This window comes from Culex pipiens, chromosome 3, assembly GCF_016801865.2.
Source record: "Culex pipiens pallens isolate TS chromosome 3, TS_CPP_V2, whole genome shotgun sequence".
NCBI classification, from domain to species: domain Eukaryota; kingdom Metazoa; phylum Arthropoda; class Insecta; order Diptera; family Culicidae; genus Culex; species Culex pipiens.
The window spans coordinates 137,965,311-137,983,744 of record NC_068939.1 but is presented as its reverse complement, the minus strand read 5'-3'; the positions used below and the strand labels follow the sequence as shown (position 1 = coordinate 137,983,744).

General features: G+C 42.2%; 3 protein-coding genes across 5 annotated transcripts in view; 1 reads left to right on the top strand and 2 right to left on the bottom strand.

The window, feature by feature from the left end:
* The window catches only part of LOC120428859 (putative epidermal cell surface receptor), a 60,244-nt gene extending 59,053 nt beyond the window's left edge, over positions 1-1,191 (top strand). For all 3 annotated transcript variants that reach the window (XM_039593984.2, XM_039593983.2, XM_039593982.2), the window contains 2 exons: positions 352-573; positions 629-1,191. In XM_039593984.2, coding sequence (XP_039449918.1) covers positions 352-573; positions 629-636 — 230 coding nt within the window. In that variant the 3' untranslated portion in view covers positions 637-1,191. The remainder of the gene's footprint in view (positions 1-351; positions 574-628) is intronic.
* A 9,384-nt stretch (positions 1,192-10,575) lies between these two features.
* On the bottom strand, positions 10,576-13,169 carry LOC120428861 (DNA helicase MCM8). The gene is made up of 2 exons (XM_039593985.2): positions 11,171-13,169; positions 10,576-11,118 (listed from the first exon to the last, which is right to left on the bottom strand). The coding sequence occupies exons 1-2, from the start codon at positions 13,110-13,112 to the stop codon at positions 10,616-10,618; spliced, it is 2,445 nt and encodes an 814-aa protein (XP_039449919.1). The 5' UTR covers positions 13,113-13,169; the 3' UTR covers positions 10,576-10,615.
* A 2,006-nt stretch (positions 13,170-15,175) lies between these two features.
* LOC120428862 (uncharacterized) lies at positions 15,176-16,275 on the bottom strand. The gene is made up of 4 exons (XM_039593986.2): positions 16,036-16,275; positions 15,859-15,973; positions 15,429-15,804; positions 15,176-15,369 (listed from the first exon to the last, which is right to left on the bottom strand). The coding sequence occupies exons 1-4, from the start codon at positions 16,115-16,117 to the stop codon at positions 15,247-15,249; spliced, it is 696 nt and encodes a 231-aa protein (XP_039449920.1). The 5' UTR covers positions 16,118-16,275; the 3' UTR covers positions 15,176-15,246.
* Positions 16,276-18,434: the final 2,159 nt, after the last annotated feature.

The following is an 18,434-nucleotide window of genomic DNA, read 5'->3' as shown; positions in this document are numbered from 1 at the left end:
ACTGCTTAAGTCATCCAAGTTCTTAATACTCACACCTACACTAATTTTCTTTCACCTTCCCCCTCCTGATCCTCTATATCTTCCGGTGGTGTTCATTTGGTATGCAATACTAGTTCGGCCACTACCCTATTTTCCACAAGAAACCGGTCTTGGACTGACTTGAGGCCGCGTCCCCCACCTTGCTCCGTAAAACGAAACGAAAACGAAAAATTCAAAGGCTTCGAATAATTGAGTTTTAATATTCAGGCGATGACAATGATATTCTTATTTTTTAACGTCGATAAAAATTAACAAATTCAAAAAAATGCATTTTTATGACAAAAAAACCATCAACATATTTATCCTCCCCAGGCAAACTGTCGGTCGCGGGTGCGGACGTGCCTCCGGGCGATTACTACGGCCCGCTGGTGGTGGTCGCCGTGATCGCGGCCCTCGCCGTCATGTCCACGCTGATTCTGCTGCTGATCCTGACGAGACGGCGCGTGCAAAGTGCCACCATCACGCCACCGCGCAAGAACGAGGTGTCGTACGACAATCCCAGCTACAAGGTCGAGATTCAGCAGGAAACGATGAGTGAGTTTGGGAGTGATTTCAGCATTTAATTGTCGCTAACGGGTTCTTGTTTCAGATCTGTAACCACGTGGCTGCGGAAGGAAGGAGGAACCCACTTTGGGAGATTTTAATCTAACTTATCTACGAACAAAAAAAACCGACTGCCATACACCACCGCATGGGTAGTTTCTGTATATTTATTTTACTCTGTAAAACTGCTTGAAAAGAAGAAAACAAAAAACTGTAAATAGGCTAGATTGTAGGAAGTTATGTCAATAACGCAGAAAAAAAAACTTTCATATCCGTCCTGCAGCACTCTGCAGCTAAACCAAACGTCTTCCTGTCCACATTCCCTACCACCCGAAACTTTGTAAAGACTTGTAACCAATGCTGCACGTGGCTGGCACGTGTAGTACGAATTCCCAGTGACCATTCCAAACTCTCAAACAGTTATTAAAAGTTAGGTATGAGTTTATTATTTTTTGCTAGCAGAATAAAACGTGAAAAGGCTGTAAATATTAACGTTAACGCGAATCCTTGTTCAATAGTTTAGAGCGTTAGGTCAATGTCTCTGTCCTAGTTTAAATCTCGACTTACTTTTTTTGTGTAAATAAGGAAATATATTTTTAAATAAATAAATTGATTTGTGTTTCACTTGTTGGTCCGTCCGAAAACCCGTCAGCGTATCTCACTCCTATAATATACTTGGAAAGATAAACAAAAGCATAATGGACATTTTCTTATTCCAAATCAATCATGGTTCTGTTCTGGCTTCTGATACATGAAAAATGATGTTTGAAGTATGAAAAATGAATGAGTAAGTGTCAAACTCCAAAACATTGCGAATATTAATTTCTAGTTGAAAACCTTTCGGTCGATCAGTGCAGTGGAAAGTAGGGAACCTCTTTTTACGCGGTGCGTTACGATTCCTCTGGAACGACGCAACATTTTTGCAATGTTTTAAAAGCAATGTTTAGGTTTTGTTCAGATCTAAAAAATGCTTTTTGAAGTTTGCAAAAATACTGTATGGTTTAAGAGAAATCTTCAAAATAAAAAGCGTAACGCCATCGCGTAAAAAGAGTTTTCCCTGTATTTACCGCTGAAATCCTCTCATGCAGAACATAGTTTGATTGATTGATTATTTGATCAATTTTCCTTCGACAGGAAAAGCCACTAAAATGCTGGCATAAAAAACCTACTTCTATTCGGTTAAAAAATACAATAAATATAAACAATTATTTCTAATCAAACACCTATAGGTCGTCGATCAAACTCTCCATATGACGAAGATATATCTTCGTCATATGGAGAGTTTGATCGACGACTACTATTTGGGCTATAGAGCAATTTCAGCTCAAATCAGGAATTTTTCTGGTACTTTTGTACCCGACCCTCTCCGATTTCAATGAAACTTTGTAGACATGTTATCCTAGGCCTATATAAGCCATTTTTGTGTATATGGAGCCAACAGTACTCGAAAATAACATTTGAGAAGGGCGTAAGGCAGGGGTGCTCAAAGTTTTTGGATGCCGGGCCAAATTTGAAGCTCAAATGAGCTTGCGGGCCATATGTACAAAATTTGTTTTTTATATAATGAAAAAAAAAAAAGATTTATAAATTTAAAAGACTAATGTTACATTTATTCTTAAAATTTATCTTTTTTAACATTTTCGTAATTGAAAAATAATAGAAAACGGAAAATGACAGTTTTCCTTCAGTTTTGTTGATATTATTATTGTTTTCGGTATTTGAAAAAAGGTATTTTTTTGAATGTACTTGTGTTTTCATTGAAATTTAATTTTTTCTTTTCTATATTTTGAAAATGGGAACATCAAATTGGAACAATTTATGTTAAGGCATAATTTTATCTTTAAATTGACTGTAACAAAAGAAATTCGTTAGATTTTTATTTAACAATTAGGCCGATGCAAACATTTAAAAAAAGATTTTGTTCCTCAACTCTGGCCATGGTCGAGGAGAGGCAAAAAAAATAAAAGAAATACATAAAATTGATTATGTATGCCAGGATATTCAATATTTCAATGAAAAAAAATGTTGAAAAATGAATAAAAAAACACATTTTGATTTGCAACCATAATTTTTAAAATATGTAAGATTCGACGAAAAAAAAAGGTGCAGGTGGTTATGTTACACATGACCAGTATGACAAAGAACTTTGCAAGATGGTTGTTGAAATTTTCGATTACATTGTCTGGTCCAAATTTCCCAAGATTCACTAGATTCATAATTACCATAAAAATTGATACCCATTTTGTCCCTACTCTTATGGTATCAAAAATCATAAAGTTTGATACCCATATTGCCCCAACTCTTATGGTTCGGCAAATGTCCTCCCATCGGAACATCCCCGGGGCCTCGGGCCACTTCGGTTTGTGGCCACTGCTGCTGAAATGTCAAATTTCATATCCAGTATCAAAAATCATAAAGTTTGATACCCATATTGCCCCTACTTTTATGGTTCGGCAAATGTCCCCCCGCCCCTCGGAACATCCCCGGGCCTCCGGCCACTCCTGATTGTGGCCACTACTGCCGAAATGTCAAATTTCATATCCAGTATCAAAAACCATAAAGTTTGATACCCATATTGCCTCTACTCTTATGGTTCGGCAAATGTCCCCCCATCGGAACATCCGAGGGGCCTCCGGCCACTCCGGATTGTGGCCACTACTGCCGAAATGTCAAATTTCATGTCCAATATCAAAAACCATAAAGTTTGATACCCATATTGTCCCAACTCTTACGGTCCGGCAAATGTCCCCCCATCGGAACATCCGAGGGGCCTCCGGCCACTCCGGATTGTGGCCACTACTGCCGAAATGTCAAATTTCATGTCCAATATCAAAAACCATAAAGTTTGATACCCATATTGCCCCTACTCTTATGGTTCGGCATATGTCCTCCCATCGGAACATCCGCGGGGCCTCCGGCCACTCCGGATTGTGGCCACTACTGCCGAAATGTCAAATTTCATGTCCAATATCAAAAACCATAAAGTTTGATACCCATATTGTCCCAACTCTTACGGTCCGGCAAATGTCCCCCCATCGGAACATCCGAGGGGCCTCCGGCCACTCCGGATTGTGGCCACTACTGCCGAAATGTCAAATTTCATGTCCAATATCAAAAACCATAAAGTTTGATACCCATATTGTCCCAACTCTTACGGTCCGGCAAATGTCCCCCCATCGGAACATCCCCGGGGCCTCCGGCCACTCCGGATTGTGACCACTACTGCCAAAATGGCAAATTTCATGTCCAGTATCAAAAACCATAAAGTTTGATACCCATATTGTCCCAACTCTTACGGTCCGGCAAATGTCCCCCCATCGGAACATCCGAGGGGCCTCCGGCCACTCCGGATTGTGGCCACTACTGCCGAAATGTCAAATTTCATGTCCAGTATCAAAAACCATAATGTTTGATACCCATATTACCCCAACTCTTATAGTCCGCCAAATGTCCCCCCATCGGAACATCCCCGGGGCCTCCGGCCACTCCGGATTGTGACCACTACTGCCGAAATGTCAAATTTCACATTCAGTATCAAAAACCATAAAGTTTGATACCCATATTGCCCCAACTCTTACGGTCTGGAAAATGTCCCCCAATCGGAACATCCGCGGGGCCTCCGGCCACTCCGGATTGTGGGCACTACTGCCGAAATGTCAAATTTCATATCCAGTATCAAAAACCATAATGTTTGATACCCATATTGCCCCTACTCTGATGGTTCGGCAAATGTCCCCCCATCGGAACATCCCCGGGGCCTCCGGCCACTCCGGTTTATGGCCACTACTGCCGAAATGGCAAATTACATATTCAGTATCAAAAACCATAAAGTTTGATACCCATATTGCCCCTACTCTTATGGTTCGGCATATGTCCTCCCATCAGAACATCCGCGGGGCCTCCGGCCACTCCGGATTGTGGCCACTACTGCCGAAATGTCAAATTTCATGTCCAGTATCAAAAACCATAAAGTTTGATACCCATATTACCCCAACTCTTATAGTCCGGCAAATGTCCCCCCATCGGAACATCCGCGGGGCCTCCGGCCACTCCGGATTGTGGCCACTACTGCCGAAATGTCAAATTTCATATCCAGTATCAAATACCATAATGTTTGATACCCATATTGCCCCTACTCTTATGGTTCGGCAAATGTCCCCCCATCGGAACATCCCCGGGGCCTCCGGCCACTCCGGTTTATGGCCACTACTGCCAAAATGGCAAATTTCATGTCCAGTATCAAAAACCATAAAGTTTGATACCCATATTGCCCCAACTCTTACGGTCCGACAAATGTCCCCCCATCGGAACATCCGCGGGGCCTCCGGTCACTCCGGATTGTGGCCACTACTGCCGAAATGTCAAATTTCATGTCCAGTAGCAAAAACCATAAAGTTTGATACCCATATTGCCCCAACTCTTACGGTCTGGAAAATGTCCCCCCATCGGAACATCCCTGGGGCCTCCGGCCACTCCAGTCCAGGTGGTGGCCAGTTCCAATGATCGACTCCCGCGACTACCATGTCTTAGCTGGTCCTTGCCTCCAAGCCATCTGCTCCCAGACCTCCAGGCCGTCTGCTACCGGGCCACCAGGCCATCTGCTTCTGATGTGTTCTCGTCGACGTCCAGCAATAGAATGACTTTTCAGGACCGACCGAGCCGAGTTTTGTTGGCTCGTCGACGATCCGAAAATTATGAGGTGGAGTGGGGGTGATTTTAGATACATCAATCTCACGTCTCTCGATTGACTGATTGGGAAACGTTCGTTCATCCAACCAGCGTGCACCAAAAAGAGGGGAAATTTGCCGAGAGGGTAATTCGTCACGTTTCAAATAAATACACGTAAAAACATTAAAATTGGTTTCTTTTGCTTGAGTAAGCTGCCGAAAAACACCCCCTTTCAAGTTAGACACAAACCCTTCCGAGTTGGAACCTAAACAGTGCTTTGTGTGAGTGTGCGAATGTATGTGTGAGCATTTAAACAACCAACGCGAGGTCCGCTTCGGATGAAACCTCGGTAAGTGCTAACTTAAATAGTATCGCACGGCATGTTGCAACCATGGTGCTACATTCTCGCGTGACAGTTCCACGGAAGGAGGAGGCAAGGCAAAATTTGCTAAGTGCTAGATACTTGAATCTGATTAATGTGTTCGGGAAAGGTTGCGCTTGACCAATCAGCGTTCGCTATTCTTTAGTAGTTTTATGTTAACTTTTAAGTACTTAAATAAATAAGTACTGTAATAAATATGTTTTAAGATCATTAAGTAAGTCTTCCCCTTTCGTTTGGTGGGTAAAACGTTCAAATTGGTCGAGAGGGAAAAAAGATACAATCGTTTGAAATCTTGCACTTTTTTCAAAAATTTGCTTCTACGCGTTACATTTCGCTTCGCGAAAAATCTGGATTGCTACCCTTGTATAGAGCCCTAAGACAAAGTTCTTTGTCAAAAACATTTTAGCGAAAAACACTTTTTGTTGTTCATTCAGAGTTCATTAAAATTCACAGCTTTTTTCAATAAACCCTAAGCATGCCCAAAATTATTAAAAAACGCAGAGGAATGTATTTAAAATGGATTTCAGCTGATTGCACTTAAATAACAAAAGCTTTGAACTATATTTGCAACCGCTTTATTCCTCCGATTTCAAAATTTAGTCTGTCTGAATGAGATGGTAGTCAATAAGATTCGTTATCCAACTGTCATGAGTTCGAATCCCAAGGTGGAATGTTTCTAAGTGCAAAGTGAGTTTGAGGCCCAGTTTATTGGTCATAATAACTTTGAATTTAATATGGAACACTTATATTTTTTCTTTTATTACAGTTTTATACCTTAGTCAAATTTGAAAGTTTCATAAACATTTCCAAAATGTTTGAGCATTTTGACAATATTTACTAGTTTCACACACATTGAAACGTGTGAAAATGTTTCAATTAGAAAGATTTTTGAACAACATATTTGTATCGTGAAATAAAAACAAAAAAAAAAGAATAAATTATTAGCAGTGTTGCAAAAGAGTGATAGAAAAGCTATCAATAGATTATCTCTGCACCAAAAATATCCGAGAGTATAGCGGCCGTCACTATAGCTTGTGAGATCTCTTCTTATGTCTCGTGATTCCCAGCGATGCCATTCTCTCTCTATCACTCCTTCCCTTTTCCTCGACTATGCGCTCTCACCGCTGAGTCTCTCAATCTCTCCGAAAACTGCAATGAGAGAACGCGAGAGGGCGATTAGGAGCCGACCACGCATGACGCCCCTTCAAACTGCGTTTGCAAAATTGGTTTTGTGGCGGCTTTTGTGGTTAAACGCTGCTCCGGTAGGATGTTCGTGGAAGCGAGAATGAGAGAGAAAAGGAAAATGTCAATCGCGAGTGGGTAAACACGAAAACGTGTTCGGCTATGTTCGGCGCTGAGAGTTTCAATGAAGAGAGAAGAGCAGTTGTATTTGAGGCATGAATATTCAGGCGAGATAATTGTAGTTGCTTAGAGCTGATATTTTGATATTTTAACAACCCTGATTATTAGTATTATATTAACAATTAAATTTTTAAAATAAAATTTCATTTAAAAAAAAAAACATTTTACAAATGGCCAACGGGCCATTTTACTTGATGATTCAAAATGAGTCCGCGGGCCATAAAATATCACCTCGCGGGCCACGTTTGGCCCGCGGGCCATACTTTGGTCACCCCTGGCGTAAGGTATTTAAATATTTTAGTATTTTGCAATTTAAAAATTACTGTATCTCGAAGCCGTTGCGTCGTATCAAAAAGTGGTCAAAGACAAACTTGTAGGAAATTGGACGGGCTTTCTGAAAAAAATACACTGAAACAAAAATACACGCCACATCTATGAGATTTTTTGATTTTTAAGTATACAATTTAAATTTAAAGGTGATGTCACGATTTTTTTTCGTTCAAAATTTTTGAGAAAATATCCCAAAATGTTAGCAAAAGACTGACGAAAAATGCAGGATGGTATGTCTCTCCTGAAAAAATACAAAAATCATTTACTAAAACTGTTTTTTTGAAAAGTGGTGTAAACATCAAAATTTCCAAAAGCCGGTAGTGGGAATCGATTTCCCAGACAATTTTACATAAAAGTCTCCATATTGACCATTGTCCTATGTCCAATCCTTGGGAAGATACAGCGGTTTTAAAAATAAAAATGTTGAAAAAACGGGTTTTTTGTGGTTTTTGGCAATTTCTTTATGACAGACTTGGTTTTTCAGTCTCGTAAATATTTTTACCGGAAAGCTCGTCCAATTTCCCATAAGTTTGCCTTTGACAAAATTTTCTTCATTTTGATGGCACACACAACCACACGCAAGATCAGAGGTTAACTGCTTAACGAAATCGCCATCAATATCTTTTCACTTGCGCTAACGATTTCAAAGCGCTTAACAAGGCAACATGTTCTTTTGCCCATTAGTTAGTCACTCACTTGAAAAATAATCCCAAAAAATGTAAATACAGTAGTTGTTCGGTAACTGGGCGTTGTTTAACTGGGCTGCTTTTTAACTGGGCGCTCGATAACTGGGCCGTACCCCAGCTAAAAAGCAGACAAACGTCAAAAAACCAAAACAAACCAAAATAACCGAGGATGCAAAAATCATACTCAATAAATAAAAAAACTTTTTTCAAACTTTTGTTCAATTTCAAGTTACAATTAAAGAAATATTAAAAGTAAGCATTGTAAATAAATTAGAGTAACTTTTATTTTTATATTTCATCTGGAAAATATTATGCATCGGTGGTCCCCTCGTTATTTTCCGTTCAGCCCAGTTAACGAGCAACATTCGGTGACTGGGCTACGTTCTCAGCCCAGTTACCGAACAACTACTGTAATTAGCAAGCACCATCAAAAAAACAAACGCGCTAAGTCTTCTGACATTTGAATTTTGAATACCCATTCCAATCGGAGGCTGAAGAAAACCGAGCGAGGAGCGAAGGCAAATAAAGAACAAAGGGTGGCCAACAACACCAGCAGCGCCTGTTGGAGTGAGCAAGTGCTGCCAGGAAACTTTCACTATGAATGCTACTTTTCGTGAGTGTTCCCAAGTAACCATCCAGCACTAATAAAAATCATAAATCAGTTGCTAAACAGCATTCACCAGCTAATCAGTCGTAAAACGGCAAAGATTAAAGCAAATCAGCTCTAAAATAACTGTTCTGATAAAAGCCGTTTTAGAGCTGATTACCAACTGTCACTAGCAACACTGTTATATTTTTTCAACAAACTGGCAACACGTCTGACGTTTTGACTGAGAGTGAAAGAGAAAGAAAACAAAATCTGCAAAGCTCTCGCTTACTCGTAGAAAAACCAAATGAAAATAAACATGGCGATGAAAATATTGATTGGTGAAAATTGCAATTGGAACCGGTTTTTCTTCTAACTTTTGTAAGTAGGTAAATATAACACAAGAGAAAATCCTCTTACGAATAATCCATTAATGAACTATCTTTCAGGATGCATGAAACAGAGTATTGCCTTCCATCGTGGGATTTATGCCAAGACAACGGTGGCCGTTTCGGAGACCATCAGTTTCGGCCATTAGCAGGTGAATTCCCGATTTCAAGGTTGCAGGATTGGTCGGAAATGGACGCAAGAGTGTAGCGGACACTATGGGCTTACGGTGCTCCGGTAGCAAGTTCAGGTCAGGAAGGACACGCTCGCAAATTCGGTAAAGTGTAGCTTGACAATTTTGTTTAGTTCGAGTTTTTTGAAGTACAATAAAAATATTTAAGCCAAATCTATGTGTTGTGCATGTTTTTCTCTGAAAATAAAAGATAAATCCGACTCCAGACTCTGAGGGAGGCAATTTAGAAAAGGGTTTCATTTCGAGTGTTATGTTAGAAAATGTAACAGTTTCTGATGCTGCTCATTCCCGTCGAAAGCGCATTTCCCAAACAGGCGTGACGATAAAGGCACAGGAACCACCAGCAAACATCGACGATTACTTCCACCATTTAGCATCAAATCCCCAACTACGCAATATCAATCAAAAAAATCGGATTTCCCCTTCGGTCAGCTGAGAGTCGGTAAAGTTGTATAGTATGGTAAACAAACCCGAAATAGAACGAACAGAGAGAGAGAGAGGAAAGGGAGAACGAGAAAATATTTTTGCTCCTCCCATTTTTATGACAATTCCAGGGTTGGATCGACAACAGTAGGGGCCCAGCTGTAAAACAGAAATATAAAGTCCAAAATGAGCTGCAAATCGGCTGTAAATGCGCTTTTGGTGCAATTTTAAAAACTTCTTAGCTGTTATGCGTAGCACTAAATGCGCTTCTAGTGCTGAATAATTTCCTGTTTTAGTGCTGTTTGGTTACTTGGGTTCGCTTAAAATTTCATCAATTTTGGCAGCACTAAGCAGACCCAAAAGAGCGCTGGAAGAAAAAAAGAACTAAGCTGAAAATAGAAAAATGGGCGTGGCCCAATGCACTCGACTGATTAGAATGCATTTTTGAAATATTTTTTTCAAATGCTTGTAAAAGCAATAGCTTAACTTTTAATAAAAGTGAAAATAAACAGAAATGTTCACAAAAAGTTGGTCTACTCGTTGGTGTACTTGGTTTTAGTAAATTTCAAGGAACACTTCAGATTATCCAGCATCATTCAAACACGACCGCTTATTAGGCTTAAAATGGGCATATTTCCCCTATTAATTGAATGTTTTAATCAGCTCTGAAATTATTAGATTAAAAGTTAAAATTCAAGAGCATTTATTTATTTATTTTTTTGAAATTTGAAAACGCCTTGAATCAGGGGTAATCGAAAACACCCACAAAGCAATTTAAGAATGCAATGTAAGTATTTAAATATAATTTAAATTTTAGGGGGGAAATGAGGTTCTAAAAAAATATATATTGTGAATCCCTCTAACGTTTATCTTGATATATGGCGGGTTAAACGGATAAATGAAACTGTTTTTTATTTATTTATATAAAATATTTAATACTCAGTATTTCTTCAAGAATCAAATCAGTCTTCGTTTAGAACAGTAACAATAACTCACAAAAAAGTCAAGAATACGCCTCAATCAGCAGTAAACCTGTACAAGCCCTTCCCCGTCTTCAGCAAGAACCCCTGAATATTCATCGTGTCCAGCAGCGCGTTAAAATCCGGTCCCCCTCCCCCCGCAATTGCCTGCAGCTCCGCCACCGAAAACAGAAACTTCTTCGTCGCCTGCACCTGCGTCTGGAGCGCCCGCACCAGCCGCCTAACCTGGCTCGTCTGGCTGGTGCCCGTTCCGTTCATCATGCGCAGCGGCTGCAGATCGCCGGCGTCGTTGCTGAACACGTCCACCATGCTGAAGCGCAGAATGGCAATGACGTCCAGGGCGTGCCCGATGGTCGCTTCCGCGGCGAGGTCCATCCGGGCGCGGGCCTGAGTCAGCCGGATAAGCGCCTCGATTTGGCGCGTCGTCACCGGGAAGCAGTGCATGCCCTGCTGGGCGCGGCGGATTTCCCCGTAGAACGAGCGCAGTTCTTGGGCGGCTTCGCGGCTGAGGCGCGGGTTGATATTTTTGCGCGTGAAGGCTGGAATGAGAGATATTGAAGTTTGGATTGAGGAAGACTTTAAAAGACTTACCGATGTACTTTTGCATTAATTCCTCCGGCAGGGTGTCCATTTTCTCGCCCGGGCGCAGCTTCAAACTCTGGTGCAGTGGCGGCGCTTGGGAAGATTGCGGTTGGGAGGAGAGATGGCCGTTGGTGAGGAGTGCTTGCAGGGCTGCGCCGCCCTGAGCGCCGAGGTTTCCGCGGAGGTCCATGTGTTTGGTGTACATCCAGTCAAGCTGAACGTCGTTCTGGTCCAGCTGGGTGAAGACGAGGTCGAACCGGGAGAGGAGGGCCGGTTTCATCCGGATGTTTTCCGACACGGTTTTCGACCTGTCGTAGCTGCCTCCGGCCGGGTTGGCCGCGGCCAGGATGGAGGTTCGGGCGGGCATGGTGCACATGACGCCGGCCTTGGTGACGCTGATGACTTGCTGTTCCATGGCTTCCAGAAGGACCTGGTTGTTGGCGGACATTTTGTCAAACTCGTCAATGCAGCAGACGCCCTGGTCGGCGAGGACGAGCGCACCGGCTTCCAGGGTTGCTCCGGTGCCCTTTTCCGAGCGGACGTTCACCGTCAGACCTGCATTGGTGGTGCTGTTGCCACAGACAAAGATTCCACGGGGAGAAACTCGTGCACAGGCTTGCAGGATTTGACTCTTGCCGATGCCCGGATCGCCCACGACGAGGACGTGAATCTCGGAGCGACGACCTCCAGCGATGGCAGATCCGCCGAATATTCCCAGAAGAAGTCCGGCTTTGATCATTTCGTGGCCGTGGATCATCGGGCAGAGCGATTGGACCATCAACCGAAACACGCTTGGTTCCGCTCGAATCGCATTGACGGCCTCCAAGTCCAACTCCGTGAACTCCTCGCCCCGATGCCAACCCGGTTTAGCGTTCTTGTTGCTCCGAACGGCCACCGCCTTCAGGTAGGTCTTGTACATGGTGGCCGAGCTGTTCGCCCTTGCCGAGTTCTCCTCCTGCGAGCGGCACATCACGACACCGGTCACGGTCACGTCATCCCCTGGACAAACCGCGTCTACCAACTCGTGACCGAACTCAACCTCGATACTCCGCGGAACCTGTCCCTGCTCCGATCGAGCACCCATATTCGACTCCTGCAGCCGGACCTTCTGAAACGGTTCGTTCCTCGTGTACGGCGACCAACGTTCCGCCACAAAGTTACTCCGCGCCTTGCAGCCCTTCCGGCAGGACGTCGGAACCGTGTACGCACCAGTCGGCTGCCTAATCACCTGCAGCCCGTGGCACAGCGAACAGCGGAACGTCAACCAGGTCGAAATTATGATCGAACCCTCCGCTCGCGTAATCGTCCCACGCACAGCAATCAACTTCTGCCAGTTGTTTATGTTCAGGTAGCGCAAATGAACCTCCGGACCGTACCCAAGAACTCGCGCCCGTATCGGCCGCAGCGGATTGTCCTCGCGCATCCCCACACCCCCCTCCTCCTTAACGGTCCGCTTCGTCACCGTCTGGTGCATGGCCAATCCCACAATCGCCAACGTTCTCTCCGGACTATTCGTCAGCTCCTCCAGGAACGATGGCCAATCCCGTCCCAAACCCCCGTCCTTCTCCACCTCCCCCAACTCAAAGTGAAACGAGCAGTGGTACCGAACCTCGCCCCAATCATACTCCCCCCTCCCCAAAAACGCCTCCATCGCCTGCACCTTCCCCACAATCGCCGACCCAGCGCGATACTCCTCCTCCGGCAAATACAGCTTCCAACCAGGATACTCACACGTTTCCCTCTCCACCATAATCGAATCGATCGGCTGCAGTCTCTGACTCTCGCCCCCATCGGCCACCACGTACCCGACGGGTTTCTCCCGCGAAGAACCCGCTCCACGGGATGGGCCGCGCCAGAATCCGCGACCGCGCCAGCTGGATTTGCCGCGGGAAGTTCCGCGGGCGGTGGAGCCGCCACGGCCCCGGGAGCTGGACGGTACCGGAGGGTCCATTCTGTGGTGGGATTTAAACTGGAACGAGAGCGCGCGCGCTCCAACGATGAAAACGAACGCGGAACGGGCGAATGTTTTGAATTTTGACAGAAGGTTTGTTTTCGTCGTGTACCGTTAGTGGGGAAGGACAACTTTGATGTGTGAATTACTTTTTTTACGCATTTCAAACACGGTCAAACTTTTTTGTACGATATTGCGGATTTCAGAGATTTTTAGACAATCGTGCAATTGGGTACTAAAGCCCTACACACAAAGAAAAAATACTCTAAATTTAAAAAGATCGTTCGTTGAATTAAAAGTACGCGTTCGTGAATATTCGGAGAAAGTTCAAACTTTTTAATTTAAAAGTTAAAAAGTTGTTGATACTACTATGCATTTCTGGAACAAATTCGTTGTATAGGTAAAAGTTTTTTACTTTGAATATAAGAAAAAACTTTTTATGGCAAGAATAAATAACATTTAACATTACAGTGATGATTTTCGAAACATGTGATGGATTTTATTTCAATATTTTAATATTAAAACAGTATGTTTTCGATTTTTTTGTATTAAACGGATCTGCTTATGGTTGGCCAACTTCCACGTCCAAGCTGTACCGATTCTTACGGTACGCCACCGGTCACGTTCGAAGGCCCCAGGCTGAGCAGGTTACGGATGGATGTTTCGTTGGGGAGCAACATCGCGGCCTTTATTTTGGAGCGCGACAGCGATGTAGAGAACAGGGTGGTCTCGTTGCCGGCCATCATCAGGACAGGCTTGGAGGAGTTGGCCATTGGTTGTTGATTCGGGAAGGGAAGTCGACGTTTTCCGGCTAGGAAGTGAAGCGCATGAACGGATAGTTCACGATCACTTCGTCCTCCTTCGAAAATGATACAGATATTGCCAACTCGCCGTCAAAGTTCATCCGGCCGAAGCTGCGCCGTTGCGAGATGAGCGTTTGCGGGCAGGAGTTGCTGAAAGAGTTTTAAAGTAAATGAAATTGGCTAGACACTGAACACATTCTCAATACTCACCTGTAACTTCTTCGGTATTCCAGGTATATGTTTTTGATCAGATTCGTCGGATCTCGCTCCAACCTCTGGAAGTAATCTGAGTACGACAGCTCCAGGACCTGCGGCTTTCGTACAGACGGTCCTTCCAGAACTAGTGCAAACTGTTCTTCCGGATGTTTAGGTAATACTCGTCACGCAACGAGAAATGAACTGCGGACCCTCGGGACATCCCACACTGTCCCGTCATCACTTCTGGCACATAATGCTGCTGATGGTCGTAAACCGCCGGCACCGAGTGAAACATCCGCGCTGACCACCTCCGATTATGCCGCTACTCGTCGTTTCCCTCTTCCGTCGGATCCTTCTCCTCACCGTTAAATTTAACTTTTTCGTACTTGTTAAAAAAGCGGCGTCAATCTCGTCTACCCACTCCGGGCCACCACCACCGAATACAACCGGTGCAAATCCACATCCCGACGGCTTTTTGAAAATTCACAACTTCTTAAATTTCTAAATATCTAAATTAAAATATCTTCGGATCACTTCAGATAATCGAATCTTTTGTTACTCGAACCAGAGATTTTATGTTGCTGTCTTATTTTTGATGGTCGACCCATAAACTAATCTAAAATGATTTAGAATTTCTAAATCAATCATGGCGGCCAATATGGCGATGATAATATATTGAAAAAAAAGCATTTTTCAATTTAAATCAAATATTTAAATTTGATTAAAAGAGGGTCGCAGACCTCAAATTTTATATTAAAAGCAAGAAAATAAAAAAAAACGTGAAATAATTTTTTGCTCATGATTTGATTCACCGAAGTTCGGATAATCGAACTTCGGATAATCGAAACATCGGATGATCGAGGTTCTCGGATTATCGAGTCTGAAATCTATTTCCAATTTTGTTTTTTTTATTTTTAAATTTCTGATTTTTTTCACTTCTCTGCCAGAAAATTTCATGATAATTGTTCTTGTGCTTTAATATAAAGATTCTGCGTTTTGAGCAATATGAAAATAAGTGATGTGATGATGTGCAAGCCAGAAGCAAATCCTAAAGTGATGAAAAGCAAACAGGCTTAGAATGTGTTAAATTTATCAATTTATTTTGTTGTTAAACATTTCAACTTAAAATGGAGTTAACAATTGTAACAAACCTCTGGATACGGAATCTCCGCCAGTGCAACATTCAAGAGATTCTGAAAATTCCACCTCCGAAATGGTTCCAGCATGTGATCTCGGAATGCAAAATTTGTAGTTATCTAGAAATAAAAGAACAAATCATTAATTTTTTTTCTATTTAATAATTCTTTGTTCTTACCCCTCTCGCAATCATCTGCACGTAGCCATTGTTCGGATGCCCAACCACGACGATATCATTCTGGTTGTTGATGGACATAAAGTGCAAACTTCCGGTCACCTCTCTCGTGGCAAAGTCCCGCCGCGTGTTGAGCGGAAGATTAAACTGCCCGTAGGTTACCAGCAGCGTTCCCGTGCCCTGATAACCCTCGACGTCCGCGTAGAAATCCAACGCCACTCCAATGTTCCGCCACAGCAGGGAAGCTTCGATGGCCACGTGGGTGTCCAGCCGAATCTCTCGGAAACCTTGCATGTTCAACTCGATGGCCCCAATCCGGGCAACGAAGGCCGAGTGGAAGGAAACGTTTCCATCCAGCCGGATTCCCTCCGAAGAAATGCTGATGGATTTGGGTTAAGGAATCGTTGAATTTGTGTGATAAGATTGGTCTTACTTGATCGAAGCCGTGTAGTCGTCGATTGGCAAATCCGGGCCAGTTATGAATCGAGTTTCCAGAATTTCCACAACTCGCTTGGCGACTTTTTCGATGTACATTTTAGAATTCTGAACTGAAAAAAAACGAAACATACTTCTTTTTTTATTTGAAAATTTCAAAGTAAGCAATATCTACCTGTCACAGCAGCATCTCCAAACTTTACATCAACTACTCCGAAAATTATTATAAAAAATAAACAAATAATTCTCGGAAACATTTTATAGACAGTCAGGTCGGTAGCAATCACTGAAACAATGAGGTTATACAGCTCCTGCTTCAAGTGATAAACTTAATCGAACCGACTAATCAACGGTGACGTTAGCTTGGATTGGTGGAGATTAACTTGATTTTGGCATCAGCGTAGTTCAAGGGAACTGTAATAAGAGTATGCTTTCTCAAAGGAAGAATTATTTTCTATTGATTTTTCTAAGTGCTTTATAATTGAAAATTTATTGAGCTCTAAAGTCTCTGTATTTATTTTAAAAATAAAACAAATATATGAAAATTTATTCAAATATATCGAGTGGAATTAATGATTTCGTAAATTACTTTTCAGCATTTGGCATTTTGTACTTTATTTTGTATTAAAATTAGTTTACTTATTAACATGAACAGCACTAGAAATCATTTTGACGAAGAACTTCGTCTTAGGGCTCTATACAGGGTAGCAATCCAAAATTTCGCGGAGCGAAATGTAACGAAAGAAAATTAAATGCGACTGCAAGATTTGTAACATTAATATCTCAGCTCCTGTTCAACACACGTAAAAGTGGTACCCACCAAACGAAAGGGGAGATTTCAGGCATTCTTACTAGAGGTGGGCAAACCCGCTCTTTTTTAGGAGCCGCTCATTTTCGTTCGCTCATTAAAAAGAGCCGCTCTTTTAAACGGCACTTTCGCTCTTTTAAAAAATATGGATGAAAAGGTAATTTTTTAGAATGGTGTGATTTGTTAAGCTATTTCAAATTGGAATTATATGAAGTATTTGAAAAAAAAAATTGGTTAAAAACGATAAGAAGCCTTTGAGAACCAAAAAATTTTGCCGACTCGGTACTAACCAGGTCCCAGTACCAAAAAGGACCTGATAAAAATAATTTTATGAAAAAAAAACCATAGGACTTTGCGGCCTCTATTGCAAGATTTTACTCGAACCTAAACGTTCGAATAATTGAATGGCATCCAAACTTAAATCTAGAATTTTGAAGAAATGGCTATTTATTTTAAAATTGCGTTTTTTTTCGTACATTCCAAAGTCTATAAATCGATGCCTCTGTGCTCTCCTATGCTAACTAGATATGAAAACCAGCAAGCTTAGTACAAGAGAGCACAGAGGCATCGAAACGCTCATTCGGGCAAGAGGATTTAATTTTTTTCCAAAATCTCTAATTTATTTTACAAGATAAGCAATTTGAAATTCTCAAATTTTTCTTGGGGTAATACTTCATTGTACGATCAGTTGTTCTATTAAATGTTTTTTTTTTCATTTTGTCTGAAAAATCGTTTACTTTAGGAATTTCAAAAAAAAGGAAACTTAAAATATAAATTTGAAAAATTTTAAGTTATCTTAAAAAATTAGCATCAATGCTATTGAGAGTCTTTCAATATATATTGATGAGAAAGCTGCTATAGACACCCCAATGAAATATGATGATTCAACTCTGAAAATATCGGGAAATAGCCCCTCTTTAACCTGCCGTTTTTTATCCTAAAGAACTTGAAAAATTACACCAAGGAACAATGTTGAAATTATTTTTATATTAGCATTGAAATATTTGAAATTTCATTTTCAATTATCAATTTACTAATTTAACAGTATAATTTGTTGAAAATTCAATAAATTATAATTATAACAAGTTTAAGAATCATTCCATCTTGGAACGGTTCTTTCATAACACCGGAGGTTGAAAAAGAACCGCGGTTCTTTTTTTGTGAGCCATGGTTCGTTCGCTCTTTTTAATGAACCGACTCTTTGAGCGGCTCGCTCTTTTTTTGCCCACCTCTAATTCTTACTATACCTAAATAATGGCCGTGCAATTTAGTTGAAGCACTTAAAAACTGAGTTTGAATTAATAAAACTGCTTCGACACAGCAAGCAAGCACGCACACAACACACACACGGGCACACTCTCTCTCTTGACTCCGCCCCCAAAGCCTTGCCTGCGTTTGGCCTTGACACAATTTGGCGATTTTTTCCTTTTGTGCTGCTGCTTCGCAAGAGTAGCTAAACGCCATCACAATTTGATATAAAAGAAGGTGCCGTTCCAAAATCAAGTCAAATCAATTTTGGACGCCGACCTGGAAGGAGCTCCTGCTGCTGCTGATGCGGGACCAAGGAGGAAACCAGCCACGAAGAAATCCACGATCGGACGACGTTGCCATGGAGATTTTGCGGAACGGAACCAAGGAAGGACGCGCGGGGTGACGGAATCCACAGCTACACAGAAAGCTGCTCTCACCCCTTCGCTCTCTCTTTGACAAATTTGACATATCGGAGTAGTGGCCACCACCTGGTATGGCCGGAGGCCCCGGGGGGT

What these genes read in the sequence shown, in the direction of transcription:
- LOC120428862 (XM_039593986.2), bottom strand. Translation starts at nt 16,117, where the DNA reads ATGTTTCCGAGAATTATTTGTTTATTTTTTATAATAATTTTCGGAGTA. An exon ending in GACTACACGGCTTCGATCAA is followed by an intron (nt 15,805 to 15,858) that starts GTAAGACCAATC and finishes CAAATCCATCAG; the next exon opens with CATTTCTTCGGAGGGAATCC. An exon ending in TGCAGATGATTGCGAGAGGG is followed by an intron (nt 15,370 to 15,428) that starts GTAAGAACAAAG and finishes TTTTATTTCTAG; the next exon opens with ATAACTACAAATTTTGCATT.
- LOC120428861 (XM_039593985.2), bottom strand. Translation starts at nt 13,112, where the DNA reads ATGGACCCTCCGGTACCGTCCAGCTCCCGGGGCCGTGGCGGCTCCACC. An exon ending in ATTAATGCAAAAGTACATCG is followed by an intron (nt 11,119 to 11,170) that starts GTAAGTCTTTTA and finishes CTCTCATTCCAG; the next exon opens with CCTTCACGCGCAAAAATATC.